The sequence below is a fragment of the Heteronotia binoei genome, chromosome 19 (genome assembly GCF_032191835.1).
Source record: "Heteronotia binoei isolate CCM8104 ecotype False Entrance Well chromosome 19, APGP_CSIRO_Hbin_v1, whole genome shotgun sequence".
Lineage (NCBI taxonomy): Eukaryota > Metazoa > Chordata > Lepidosauria > Squamata > Gekkonidae > Heteronotia > Heteronotia binoei.
Window position 1 is genome coordinate 7,894,452 of NC_083241.1, and position 14,431 is coordinate 7,908,882.

Here is a 14,431-nt window from a genome sequence, read left to right on the forward strand (position 1 = left end):
CACCCAGGAGATGATGAGAAAGAGGAAGGATCTCTCCTGCTACCTCCAAGCCCTTTTGTCTACACCGGGATACCTAGGTCCATATCTGATTCCCTATTGTCACCTTCCCAGTTAATCCCATCTCATCCCAATCACCCAACCATTTCCATACTGATATCATTGGAGCCGCCCCAGGCCCTGTCGCAACCTGGAAGTTTCCAGGATGCCCAAGATGAAGGTGATGTTCATTGGTTGAAGTATACACCCAATCAGGTGTCGCCATGGACTCATCATTGGTCCAGCCGATGCCCAGCCTTCTTGGTCATCAGCGGAACCTCCCATTACCACTCCCAGTCACCTCCCATCCCCTCCGGACTGAGGTGACCCTATATAACCTGTGGACTAGCTACCCACAGGTGTGCTCTCTATTCAGCAACCCCCTTATCCCGCTGTATAGATCCATCCCCGATTCCTGATCAGTTTCGGGTCCATCCCCCATTCCCTCATTTGTCGCCATCGGAGTCTTCCTTGGAGTCTGCGAGAGGTAGTATCACCCTGTATGTCCATCCTTTTATGTACCCCTATCGATCTCTCTATATTTCTTTAGACCTGTGTGAATGTGTGATTGTTTTTGTACCTTGTGTGAAAGAACTATTATTTCAAATAAATTACAATTGATTTTATTAAATTAGAGTCCTTTTATTGAGCATTGACTATCTGAATGGTTGAGCCTGGTATACACAGATAACAAAGATTCCTATTGGGCCAGCTGTCTCTCAATCTAATTCCCCAATCTCATTTTGAGAGCAGTTACCCTAACAAGGGGCATTATGATACTGGCTGATTTATTTTCAATTCCCTTTCTAATAATTCCCAGCATGGCGTTGGCCTTTTTTATTGCAGACGCACACTGTCTTGACATTTTCAGTGAGTTATCTACCAAGACCCCAAGATCTCTCTCTTGGTCAGTCTCTGCCAGTTCACACCCCATCAACTTGTATTTGTAGCTGGGATTCTTGGCCCCAATGTGCATTACTTTGCACTTGGCCACATTGAACCACATCTGCCACGTTGACGCCCACTCACCCAGCCTCAACAGATCCCTTTGGAGTTCCTCACAATCCTCTCTGGTTCTCACCACCCTGAACAATTTAGTGTCATCCGCAAACTTGGCCACTTCACTGCTCACTCCCAACTCTAAATCATTTATGAACAAGTTAAAGAGCATGGGACCCAGTACCGAGCCCTGCGGCACAAGTAGGGTACAAGTAGGGTTGCGGGCCTCCATGTAAGGCCTGGAGATCTCCTGCTTTGTCAACCAGTCTTCAGCTGGCAGAGATAATTTCCCCTAGAGAAAATGGCTGCTTTGAAAGGTGGGCTCTACGACATTGGACCATGCTGAAGCCCCTCCCCTCCCCAAACTCTGCCCTCTCTTGGATCCACCCCCAAAGTCTCCAGGAATTTTCCAACTCAAACCTAGCAACCCTAGATACAAGTAAGAATGGGAGATCTGTGAGTGCAAAAGTGGGAGGGGTGTTGCAATAAAGAAGTCGGGATGCAGAAGTACAATGCAGAATGTAATCAGCTTGAATAGAGCAGGAAAAAAATGCTTGAGGGCAGAAGATTAGCATCAGTAGTGAGATGAGAATCCCATGTCCCTATTTAGTCCTGAGGGCCCTATTGTTCTTGTTTAAGGTGCTAAAAAAAAAAAAGGTAAAGGTAATCCCCTGTGCAAGCACCAGTCGTTTCCGACTCTGGGATGACGTTGCTTTCACAATGTTTTCACGGCAGACTTTTTACAGGTTGGTTTGTCATTTCCTTCCCCAGTCATCTACACTTTCCCCCCAGCAAGTTGGGTTGGGCTCAAATCTAGCTGTTCTTCCGCAGTTGCTTCTCAATAGTGGCACATGGATGTGGACCCCCTGAGTTTCACTCACCTACTGTGGTGAGAGAGACAACAGGGTTGCCCTTTCAGTTACACCACTTTTAGAAGATCCAAAGGATTCATTCAAAGTTCTGTCTCTTTTTAACAGCACTGAAATGTCTTTGAATTTCAGATGACTTGAAGCATTTCCTGCCAACACACCAATACTCAACAAAATAGCACCTGTTGTTTGAAAATATATCTTCAGATTGCTATAGAAAGTGTTTTAAGATTCCACAAGCTACAATTCAGACCTATGTGGGCATTCAGATTTTTAACCTGGCTAAACTGAATGTTCTTGACATACTGTTCTGTATCTTGTATTCTGACATTTATTGTCTGGGACAGTTTGAGAATAATTGAATTTTTCCTTCCTTCCTTCCTTCCTTCCTTCCTTCCTTCCTTCCTTCCTTCCTTCCTTCCTTCCTTCCTTCCTTCCTTCCTTCCTTCCTTCCTTCCTTCCTTCCTTCCTCCCTCCCTCCCTCCCTCCCTCTTGCTTAATCTGTCTAGGAATCTGAAAAGAAGGGCTTAAGAGAAAGAATTTACATGGTCCAGGATATTGTTATAACGGTCCAGAACCTCTTGGAAGATATTGCATCTTTTGCAGAAAGGATAAAAAAGTAAGTGAAAGTTTTGGGTTTCTCCTTACTGCAAGGGAGATGTTTCAGACCCCCATGATAGAGAGCTAAAGAATTTACAGGAACCAGGGGTGGAATTCTTGCAGGAGCTCCTTTGCATATTAGGCCACACACCCCTGATGTAGCCAATCCTCCAAGAGCTTACAAGGCTCTTTTTTGTAAGCTCTTGGAGGATTGGCTACATCAGGGGTGTGTGGACTAATATGCAAAGGGGCTCCTGCTAGAACTCCACCCCTGACTGGAACTAGCCTAGAAGTAATTTCAGTCTCTGTGTCTTCAGTTTGCTGATGATGGCAAAGTTCACCGTACTATATTGTCCTTTTGATGTCCCTGGCATGTTAATTATGAGTGAATTCTTATGGCTAGGTTGCCCTCTCATAGCTCTTTGCAGGGGGGTTTTTTGTAGCAGGAACTCCTTTGCATATTAGGCCAAGCACCCTTGATGTAACCAATCCTCCATGAGCATACAGGGCTCTTAATACAGGGCCTACTGTAAGCTTCAGGGGGATTGGCTACATCAAGGGTGTGTGGCCTAATATGCAAAGGAGTTCCTGCTATAAAAAAAGCTCTGGCTCTTTGTGGATATTTTTGAGTACTGGATAAATTCCTGTATTGCTCCGGATTCCTGGACAGAGAAACCATGTGTAGCATCTCCTAAGGATATCATGTGGTGGCTGGTAGTGAGGGAGAAGGGAAAGATTTATGTGTACATGAAAAATATTAAATCCAAATGGGGCTCCCCAGGTTGCTAAAGTTTAACTGCTAGCCTAGAGAATCTCCCAAAAGCCTTAAGAGTTCTTATCTAGCATTTAGAAAAATTGAGAGGTTAACGGAGTCTCTCTAAATCAGATTACAGACGCATTTGGCTAGTAATGTATCCTGAGTCCAAAATGTCATTTTGGGTGTCTGCAATGGTATTTTGGTCACATGAAATAACACCTTAAAGAAGCTTCCAGACCTCTTGCATATGTGGGAGTCATCCCTTTTTGGCTTTTTCTCATGTTCTGGATTGTTACCCACTTGAATCTTCAAGGGTACACTAGATAGAAGAAGATAGGATGGTTCCATTTTACAAAGAGAGAGAGAGAGAGTGTATGTCTATCAGTTGGAAGAGTGGCAAAAACTTCACAGGACTTGAGACCTCGGTATCTGAAGAACCATCTCACATATGCCAGGAATTAAGACCCTCCTGACTGTCCCACCTGTTCAAGATCCTCATTTGTTGGGTATGCGAGAGAGAGCCTTTTTAGTGGCAGCCCTACCATTATGGAGCAACCTCCCCAAAGTGGTGTGCCTGGCTCCCTCACTTTCAATCTTTCAGTGGCAGCCGATGAAGGTTTTATTTGGTTAAGTTGACTTAAAGTCCTCAATTGTGATTTTGAATTTTTAAATATATTTTATCTATATTGTAAGCAATGTTCCCTCTAAGCTGCAGAGTCTCGTGAGCAAAAATTCTGCTTTATGAGCGAATAGTATTAAAGTTGTGAGCTACTGCCTAAATTATTGTGCTCTGCGGTCATCTTTTTCTGAGCTAAGACAAAAATGTGTGAGCTAGAGGCTAAAAATCTGTGAGCTAGCTCACGCTAACTCAGCTTAGAGGGAACACTGGTTGCAAGCACCCCTGAGCTCCGTAAGGAAGAAAGACAGCTAAAAAAATAATTTTAAATAAAACAAACAGAAACTGTTTCTAAGCTCCTTGAAGGAAAGGCAAAAAAATATATACCTAAATACATACATATTTTCTACCCAAAGAGCCCCGTGGCAGAGTGTTAAAGCTGCAGTACTGCAGTCCTAAGCTCCGCTCAACAGCCTGTGTTTGATCCCTGGTGGAAGCTGGGTTTTCAGGTAGCCGGCTCCAGGTTGGCTCAGCCTTCCATCCTTCTGAGGTTGGTAAAAGGAGTCCTCAGCTTGCTGGGGGGAAAGTGTAGATGACTGGGGGAGGCAATGGCAAACCACCCCGTCAAAAGTCTGCCGTGAAAACATTGTGAAAGCAACGTCACCCCAGAGCCGGAAACGACTGGCGCTTGCACAGGGGACCTTTCCTTTTCCTTTATACCCAACAATTCCTCCAAGTCTCACGTAGGGTTTGCAACCAGTCATTCAAGCAGTTTTTATGAAATGAGAACCATTTCATTTCAGCAGCAGGCCCGTGTTGCCTGTGTCCAGACCATTCTCTGGCTTAGCTGAGCCCTCCAAGCAAGACGAGCTGAGGTGGCTATCGACTTTTCCCTCTTGCCCGCTCAGAGTAACAGTGTGCCTCCCTCCATTTTTGAAAGGTTTTCAACAGTTCTGTTCCTTTTAATAAGAGCCGTGTGGGGTCTAAAAATACAACAAGCCCAGCTGTGATTCAGCAACATCTGGCCCAGCTGTGCGGGAAATGGGCAGGGGATGTCTTCGAGCCTGTGAACGGAGCACTGTTCTGTGTGCAGCTGTATGGCAGGAAGGCTCAGAAAGCTGGGTGACTCGTAATTCTGGCATTTGCTTTGACGACAATGGTCCCTAAGAACCCGATAGGGCACTCGGATGGCTGCCCTGTCTAATCTCCCAGGAATCTGATTGTTAACTTGATGGTCATGTTACTATGAACAGGGGAGAGGGCAGAGGGAGTCCACCGGAGTGGTTTTAATAAGTGACACGACCGTTTAGACAAGCCCTGCCATCGGTATAACCCCTCGTATCAAAGGGAGGGTTTTTTTAAGTCGCTCAGTTCAACTTGGAGGTTCGGTGGCCTTAAAAATAGTTTCCATGTGATTATGGGTCACCGTTTCACCCTTGCTTTAGTTTTGAATGTGCAGTTTCTTCCGCTGAAGGGTTGCATTATTTCCCCCAGCCCACCCCGGTCAGCCTTTTATTCATCAAATAAGACAAAGTGTTTTTCATAGCTCAGTCTGGCACCCTTTGGCTGAGGTCTTCTCTTGTACTCGCATCACATATTAAGTCTATCCAAGCAAACATCCAATAATCAATTTTATTTCAAAGGTATGATGTTCTGTACCCAAATTCAGGTACAACTCCAAGGTTCTGTCTAATGTAGAGAATTGTTCCTTGGGCTTCCTTTAACTTCCGTAGGCTGGTTCACGCACCCTTGGTCCCTGCTTGCCCCCAACTTGATTACTATAGACTGAAACTGGAAAGTTGTTTGACTGTCCCCAGCCTCATATCTACTCCTGTGGTCTCCCTGGTAAACTCTAGTCAACTAAAATGCGTAAAATGGTTTCCTTTTGCTGCCATTGAGCCACCTAATTGTGTGTCCAGAAACTACAGTGGATACAGACTGCAGTGGTCAGAGTATTGGCCACTTGATGGGCATGAATCATATTTTTGTGCTTTGGTTTGTGTACCGCAAACGGATAGTCCAGTTCACAAACCAAACTGGTTCCTATCGGTCCATGAGCTTAAATTCCTGCTTTCCGCTCCCCTAAAAAAATGTGGGGAGCAGAAACCAGGGTTGAAATGGCTCAGAACCATTTAAATGCTTGTTTTACTGCTCTTCCCAAACGGCAACAAACTGTATCAAAATTCATGGAAGTTTGTGGCGACTCTTCGCGAACTGTGAAAATTGCTTCACGAACCACAAACCAGCCAAAATTTGTGATGGACTCAGCCTTCCATCCTTCCGAGGTTGGTCAAATGAGTACCCAGCTTGCTGGGGGGAAAGTGTAGAGGACTGGGGAAGGCAATGGCAAACCACCCTGTAAAAAGTCTGCCGTGAAAACGCTGTGAAAGCAATGTCACCCCAGAGTTGGAAACGACTGGTGTTTGCACAGGGGACCTCTCCTTTGTTCATCAGCTGGTTTGTGCCCATTCCTTCCGTTGACTGGAGTCATAGGGCGTTTTCGCACTGACCTTAATCGGCAGCGACGCCCCTCTTCAGCGCGCAGGATCAGCCCGGATTTCGCACCAATTGCCGCGGAGCACCCGGAAGAGCCGGAAAGTCCCGCGGCTTTTGCGGCACAAATGGAAACTGGATTTTGGCAGATTCCATTTGCGCCGCAAAAGCCGCGGGACTTTCCGGCTCTTCCGGGTGCTCCGCGGCAATTGGTGCGAAATCCGGGCAGATCCTGCGCGCTGAAGAGGGGCGTCGCTACCGATTAAGGTCAGTGCGAAAACGCCCATAGGGACCATATCACTCCAGCCCTGTTCTATCTACACTAACTTCCAGTTTGCTTCTGGGCTCAGTTCAAGGTACTAGTGTGGGTCTCTAAAGCCCTGCATAGCTTGGAACTGACGTACCTAAAAGCCTGTCTCCTCCCAAAAACCTACCCATACTCTCTAGTCATCTTCGGAGGACCCACATGGTTGCCTCTGCCATCGGAAGCTAGATAAGCCGCAACCCAAGAAAGGGCCTTCTTGTCATGGCACCAAAACGTCAGAGTTCTCTCTCCAGGGAGATTTCTCTCCTTCTATTGGTGTCTTTCACCAGCAGGTTTCTTCTAGCATACCCCCAGTAATGGTTACTGGCCCTCTTCAAGGGCAGTGTGTTTTTAATAGAATTACTTATCATTTCAACTGTATTTTTTTTAATGCTGAGATGTTTTGTTTTTAGAGAGACAGTTTTGTGTAGTGGTTAAGTGTGCAGACTCTTATCTGGGAGAACCGGGTTTGATTCTCCACTCCTCCACTTGCACCTGCTGGAATGGCCTTGGGTCAGCCAGAGCTCTCTTATCTGGGAGAATCAGGTTTGATTCCCCACTCCTCCACTTGCAGCTGCTGGAATGGCCTTGGGTCAGCCAGAGCTCTCTTATCTGGGAGAACCGGGTTTGATTCCCACTCCTCCACTTGCAGCTGCTGAAATGGCCTCGGGTCAGTCATAGCTCTGGCAGAGGTTGTCCTTGAAAGGGCAGCTGCTGTGAGAGTGATAGAGAAATGATCTACGTTTCTCAGGTACTGGAATGATAAGTATAAATTCAGATACAAGTTGATGAAATCAATGGCTGTATGGGTTACTTATATGCATTTGATGTTCTCATAATTGATATTAGCATGAGATATTTAATTTGTCCTTTTTGTATGATGAAAAGTATATTTTAAAAGACAAAATGGCGGGGGTGGGGGAGGATCATGCTTGCTGCTCTGAGATCCTTGACACAAGAGTAAGATGAAAAACCCATTACATTTGAGCAAATGTCTAAACAGTTCTCTTTTCTCTCCCCCTCTCCAAACTGGACCACAGTACGTTCAACTGGACAGTCCCTTTCCTGTCTGTCCTTGCTTGCTTAGTCTTTGCAGTGGCAACAATTGTGCTGTATTACATACCACTGCGGTACATCGTTTTACTCTGGGGTAAGTCTGTGCTGTCGCTTCTGCCTAATTTGTTTGTGGTGTTTCACTTGGTGCAGACGTGTAGATGATTTTCATTCTATTGGTTTCCTTCCTTCCTCCCTCCCTCCCTCCCTCCTTTCCTCCTGTCCTTCCTTCCTGGGCTTTTTTTGTAGCAGGAACTACTTTGCATATTAGACCACACACCTCTGATGTAGCCAATCCTCCAGGAGCTTACAGTAGGCCCTGTAAGAAGAGCCCTGTAAGTCTAGGCTGGGTTTTCAGGTAGCCAGCTCCAGCCTGACTCAGCCTTCCATCCTTCCGAGGTTGGTAAAATGAGTCCCCAGCTTGCTGGGGGGAAAGTGGAGATGACTGGGGAAGGCAATGGTAAACCACCCCGTAAAAAGTCTGCCGTGAAAACGTTGTGAAAGCAACATCACCCCAGAGTCAGAAACGACTGGTGCTTCCACAGGGGACCTTTCCTTTCCTTTCCTAAGCCTAATATGCAAAGTTGATGGGGTGTGAACTGGCAGAGACTGACCAAGAGGAAGATCTTGGGGTCATGGTAGATAACTCACTGAAAATGTCAAGACAGTGTGCATTTGCAATAAAAAAGGCCAACGCCATGCTGGGAATTATTAGGAAGAGAATTGAAAACAAATCAGCCAGTATCATAATGCCCCTGTATAAATCGATGGTGCGGTCTCAATTGGAGTACTGTGTGCAGTTCTGGTCGCCGCACCTCAAAAAGGATATTATAGCATTGGAGAAAGTCCAGAAAAGGGCAACTAGAATGATTAAAGGGCTGGAACACTTTTCCTATGAAGAAAGGTTGAAACGCTTGGGGCTCTTTAGCTTGGAGAAACGTCGACTGCGGGGTGACTGCGGGGTGACATGATAGAGGTTTACAAGATAATGCATGGGATGGAGAAAGTAGAGAAAGAGGTACTTTTCTCCCTTTCTCACAATACAAGAACTCGTGGGCATTCGATGAAATTGCTGAGCAGACAGGTTAAAACGGATAAAAGGAAGTACTTCTTCACCCAAAGGGTGATTAACATGTGGAATTCACTGCCACAGGAGGTGGTGGCGGCCACTAGCATGGCCACCTTCAAGAGGGCTTTAGATAAAAATATGGAGCAGAGGTCCATCAGTGGCTATTAGCCACAGTGTGTGTGTGTGTGTATATATATATAATTTTTTGGGCCACTGTGTGACACAGAGTGTTGGACTGGATGGGCCATTGGCCTGATCCAAAATGGCTTCTCTTATGTTCTTATGTGACACAGAGTGTTGGACTGGATGGGCCATTGGCCTGATCCAACATGGCTTCTCTTATGTTCTTATGAGTGCCTGCTACAAAAAAAGCCCGGTCTGTGACTGATTCCACATGACAGCGTCCCGCTTGTCTGTATTTTTGTGATTTATACCCTGCTCTTTTCTCTGAATCAGAGACTCACAGTGGCTTACAATCTTCTATAACTTTTCCCCCCACAACAGACACCCTGTGAGGTGGGTGGGGCTGAGAGGGCTCTCCCAGAAGCTGCCTTTTCAAGGACAACTCCTGCGATAGTTGTGGCTAACCCAAGGCCATTCCAGCAGATGCAAGTGGAGAAGTGGGGAATCAAACCCAGTTCTCCCAGATAAGAGTCCACACAATTAACCACTACACCAAACACTCCCTCTTCTCTCCACCCGGGGGGGGGGGGGACTCTTTCTTCTTCCCACCCGGTCCTTCCCGAGGAAGTAAAGCATTCATATGCTCAAGTGTGTTAACTATTTATTTTCCCTTTCTCAGGCATAAATAAATTTACGAAGAAGCTCAGAAACCCTTACGCCATCGAGAACAACGAGTTGCTCGATTTCCTCTCCAGGGTGCCGTCGGATGTTCAAAGGGTAAGTAATGGATGGAGGCCTCCTACAAAGACCCCAGGCTAGGTCTGGGGATCTGTCAGGTGGAGATGTCAGAGGAAGACAGTGCAAAGGGGATTTGGACTAACGGGGAGGGGGGGATAAGGTTTCCAGCCTCCAGGTGGGGAACAGGAGAGGACCGTGTTCTACGAAAGAATAAATTAGTTATGTGAAGTTGTTTCTGCACAATGCCGAAACCCTTTTCAGAATATACTTCTGAAAACTAGATGCAATAAATGCAGGATGTCTCATTATCTTCAGTGCTTCGCGCTACACGCTTTATAATGCACAACAAATATTCTTGCAATTTACAATATAAATTTACATAAAGGCAATTGCCAATTTACAATTTAATGAAAGAGTCCACTCAGAACGAAGACTCCAAAAGGTGCAAAGCCCTGATGGATGCGGAAAAGCCTCTCCAAATCAATAATGATGTTGCCAACGAAGTCAAGGTTTCTTTGCAGAAAATTAAGGCAATGCCTTTATATGTGTAGCTGATATGAAGTGCGGCTGATAACACGTTCCCTAGGTTTACAGAGCCGTATTTCGGTGTCAGCCTTCATCTGATCATTCACTTCACGCTATCTGGAACCAAACGCTCACAGCAGTATAAGTGCAGTTAGTCAGTTTCTCCAAAGGTCCCCTAAACCACGTAGCGCTAAGCACTGAAGATAATGAGACATCCTGCATTTATTGCATCTAGTTTGCAGAAGTATATTCTGCAAAGGGTTTCAGCATTGTTCAGAAACAACTTCACATAACTAATTTATTCTTTCGTAGAACACGGTTCTCTCTTGTTCCTAACCTCACTGTGTTCGTCCCTCTTGGTTTGCACAGCCTTCAGGTGGGGCCTGGAGATTTCCTAGCATTATGAGCTGGTCTCCCAACTAATGAGCAGAGCTTTTTTTGTGTGTGCAGGAACGCACAGGAACGCAGTTCCGTCTGGCTTGGTTTCAGGGGGTGTGGCTGGGCTTTTCCTACAAAAATAGCCCTGCTAATGAGAATACTTTCCTGCTGAGCTTCTTTCTGTCCTCAAACATGACCATTCACAAGGGCTGCCCGCTGTTGTGTCATGGCAACTTGTGAATTGGGTGATGTTCCCTTGTTGAACTGTTTAGTCATTTCCCCCTGTGCTGTCGTTTAGTCTCACTTTCCTCTGCTAGTTGTTGGCTGTTAGTTTTTGTTGAGCAGGGACTTATTTGCACATTAGGCCACACCCCCTGATATCACTGCTGTTTCACACAGGGCTTTCTTTGTAGAAAAAGCCCAGCAGGAGCTCATTTGCATATTAGGCCACATCCCCTGACATCACTGCTGTTTCACCCAGGACTTTCTTTGTAGAAAAAGCCCAGCAGGAACTCATTTGCTTATTATGCCACACCCACTGACATCACTGCTGTTTCACACAGGGCTTTTTTTGTGGGAAAAGCCCAGCAGGAACTCATTTGCATATTAAGCCACATCCCCTGACATCACTGCTGTTTCACACAGGGCTTTTTGTAGAAAAGGCCCAGCAGGAACTCCTTTGCATATTAGGTCACACCCACTGACAGCACAGCTGTTCACACAGGGCTTTTTTTGTAGGGAGAAGCCCAGCAGGAACTCATTTGCATATTAGGCCACACTCCCTGATGCCAAGCCAGCTGGGACTGCGTTCCTGTGCATTCCTGCTTAAAAGAAAAGCCTCCCCCCCAGAAAAGGGCAGGAAAAGCTCAGCTTTCATTTCAATAAAACTTTCAATCCTTCCAGCACGGGGGGGTTTATGGAATTATTACATACCCATATCCAAGAATTTCAAAAAGATTGGACCAGGGGGTCCAATTCTATGAGCCCCCAAAGAAGGTGCCCCTATCCTTCATTATATCCTATGGAAGGAAGGCATTTAAAAAGGTGTGTTGTCCCTTGAAATGTGACGGCCAGAACTCCCTTTGGAGTTCAATTATGCTTGTCACACCCTTGCTCCTGGCTCCACCCCCAAAGTCCCCAGATATTTCATGAATTTCCCAAGCTGGAGTTGGCAACCCTAAGAACTAGGAAGGGACTTTTATGCTGATTGGCTTTCTGTCTGTCTATCCCTCCCTCCCTCCCTCCACCCCTTACCTTTTCGTTCACTGCAGACCCCCCCCCCCCTTTATCTTCATAACAACAACTTTGTGAGGTAGGTGATGTGGAGAGATTGGTGGAGCGAGGATTTTAGCCTTTGCCTTCCAGATCTTTGTCTGCCTCACACACTGGCTCTCTAAAGCGGCCATGGCTCAGTGGGAGAGCATCTGCTTAGCAATCAGGGAATGTCTCAGGTTCAATCCCCAGGATCTCCAGTGAAAAAAGTCCGGATGTAGGATGGCCCTGACCAAGAAATCCTGCTTGCCCAGCTCGCTAGCTGCCTAACACACTAGCTAAAGCAACAGCATCATTTCAAGGACTATTCCAGCACGGACGCAGCAAAACACTGTGCTTTACCACATAAAGAGCCAGTTTGGCATAGTGGTAAGTGCACAGACTCTTATCTGGGAAAACCTGGTTTGATTCCCCACTTCTTCACTTGCAGTTGCTGGAATGGCCTTGGGTCAGCCATAGGTCTCTGCGGGAGCTCTCTCAGCCCCATCCACCTCAAAGGGTGTCTGTTATGTGTGTGTGGGGGGGAAGGTGTTGGACTGGATGGGCCATTGGCCTGATCCAACATGGCTTCTCTTATGTTCTTATCCAAAGGGTGATTAACATGTGGAATTCACTGCCACAGGAGGTGGTGGCGGCCACAAGCATAGCCACCTTCAAGAGGGGTTTAGATAAAAATATGGAGCAGAGGTCCATCAGTGGCTATTAGCCACAGTGTGTGTGTATATATAAAAATTTTTGCCACTGTGTGACACAGAGTGTTGGACTGGATGGGCTGTTGGCCTGATCCAACATGGCTTCTCTTATGTTCTTATGTTCTTAAGTTAAAGGAGATTGTGAGCTGCTCTGAGGCTCTGAGATTCAGAGTGAAGGGCGGGTATAAATCCGATATCATCATCATCAGGGTTTTATTTGTAGCTGGAACTCCTTTGCATATCAGCCACACCCTCTTGATGTAACCAATCCTCCTGGAGCTTACAGTAGGCCCTGTACTAAGAGCCCTGTAAGCTCTTGGAGGATTGGCTACATCAGTGGTGTGTGGCCTAATAGGCAGAGGAGATCCTGCTGCAAAAAAAGCTATCATCTTCTCCTCCTCCTCCTCTTCTTGTCTCTTTATCAGCCTTTGAGTGAGAGAGCAAATCTTTTTAGGGAAAAAAATGGCTAGGGAATAACTCCTTTCTCAACAAATGGCAAGATCAGGTAGAAGTCCCCTCTTTTTTTCCTCGCCACCCGTAGTGCATCTCATTAGGCAAAAAGGTCTGGTTTTAATATTTTGGTTTTCAAGAAATGATGCATGACTTCTCAAATCCTTCCTGCAATTAATCCCCCCCCCCCCTCAATGTTACTGTGTTGAGAAAATGATTCATTACTTTTGAACCTTCCTTCGTTTCTCCCTGGCTTTTTTCCCCCTCATCCTCGGGGAGCCATTAACGGCACCGGCAGCGGGAGCTCGGGTTACCTCCTTGCGAACGTGACGTCTGTTTGTTTTTACAGGTGAAGCAGGCTGAATTGAAACCATACAGCCGATCCAGCCCCATTAGGAAGAAACGGAGTGCTTTATAGGACGCTGCAGCGGGTGGAATGCGGTACCCCATTTGCCCGGACGCCCTCGAGCACATGGTTCTCCCACCTCACCCTCAAACACCTTTGTATCAGAGCAACACAGTCTGGATGTAAACATGGCTTTGGAAAAAAGCAAGCTCTCCGAGCTCTTCTTGCAAACGAGCTCTTCTCCAAATGGGGTCGGAATGGCAGAAAGCGGATTATTTCCACGATGGGTTTTGGAGATGCTGGACTTTTTGGCTCGTACAGCGTGAAAGCCATTTTTTTTTTCAAGAAAACCGTGATGTTCCGAACTTTGAAAAAGAAAGTCCACACGGAGAGTTGAGGGCATCTCTTCGCTTAGCCGAGTTACCAGATCCAAAGTCTTCGCTGCTCATCTTCTTCGAATGGTTTTAAATGTCGTTTTATCGTAATGGCAGGGGGATTGCTTATGTTCTCATACATCCTCCCTTTTTCTTATCTGGAGATTGCTGCTGATGAACTCATTGGAAACTGCCATTAACTGCTAGGGTCCCGACTTTTCTGAATCAGAAGTTCGTTGCAGGCAATGAACACCCTGGAAGCTGCCACTTAATGGGAGCAGAAGAATCAAACAATCCCAATTTGCCTTCTAGGGTTCCTTCTTATCAGACCCTTACCAACTTTTCCCTTTTTCCGATGATCCAAAGAGATGCCAACACTACATATGCAACATCCTTCTTTTATGATCTTGGAAGTGCAGTGTTTAAAGGACATTAAGAATAAACATGGGGAAATAAAGCTGATGATTTTTATATTTCTTCGAGCAACGGGAAAGCATCCAGTGGAACTCACGGCCACAAGATACAGCGATGGCTGTTAGCTTGAAAAGGAAATGAGACGTAATTTTGGAAGGCAGGTCCATTGGTGGCTAAGGAGCCGTGATGCGTCCAGAGGAAAACTGAGTGGCATGAGCATACGGGGAGGAGGTGCTGGCGAGCCTTCCAGGGTATCTGATTGGCCAGTGCTGGAAACCGGATGCTGGTCTAGATGGACTGCTAGTATGATCCAGCAGGGCTTG

At 46.2% G+C, this 14,431-nt stretch overlaps 1 protein-coding gene across 1 annotated transcript in view; it reads left to right on the plus strand.

The window, feature by feature from the left end:
- Window positions 1-13,985, plus strand: part of MCTP2 (multiple C2 and transmembrane domain containing 2) — a 192,602-nt gene extending 178,617 nt beyond the window's left edge. The window contains exons 20-23 of the mRNA XM_060260234.1: window positions 2,414-2,523; window positions 7,715-7,824; window positions 9,599-9,696; window positions 13,324-13,985. Coding sequence (XP_060116217.1) covers window positions 2,414-2,523; window positions 7,715-7,824; window positions 9,599-9,696; window positions 13,324-13,392 — 387 coding nt within the window. The 3' untranslated portion in view covers window positions 13,393-13,985. The remainder of the gene's footprint in view (window positions 1-2,413; window positions 2,524-7,714; window positions 7,825-9,598; window positions 9,697-13,323) is intronic.
- The last annotated feature ends 446 nt before the right edge of the window (window positions 13,986-14,431 follow it).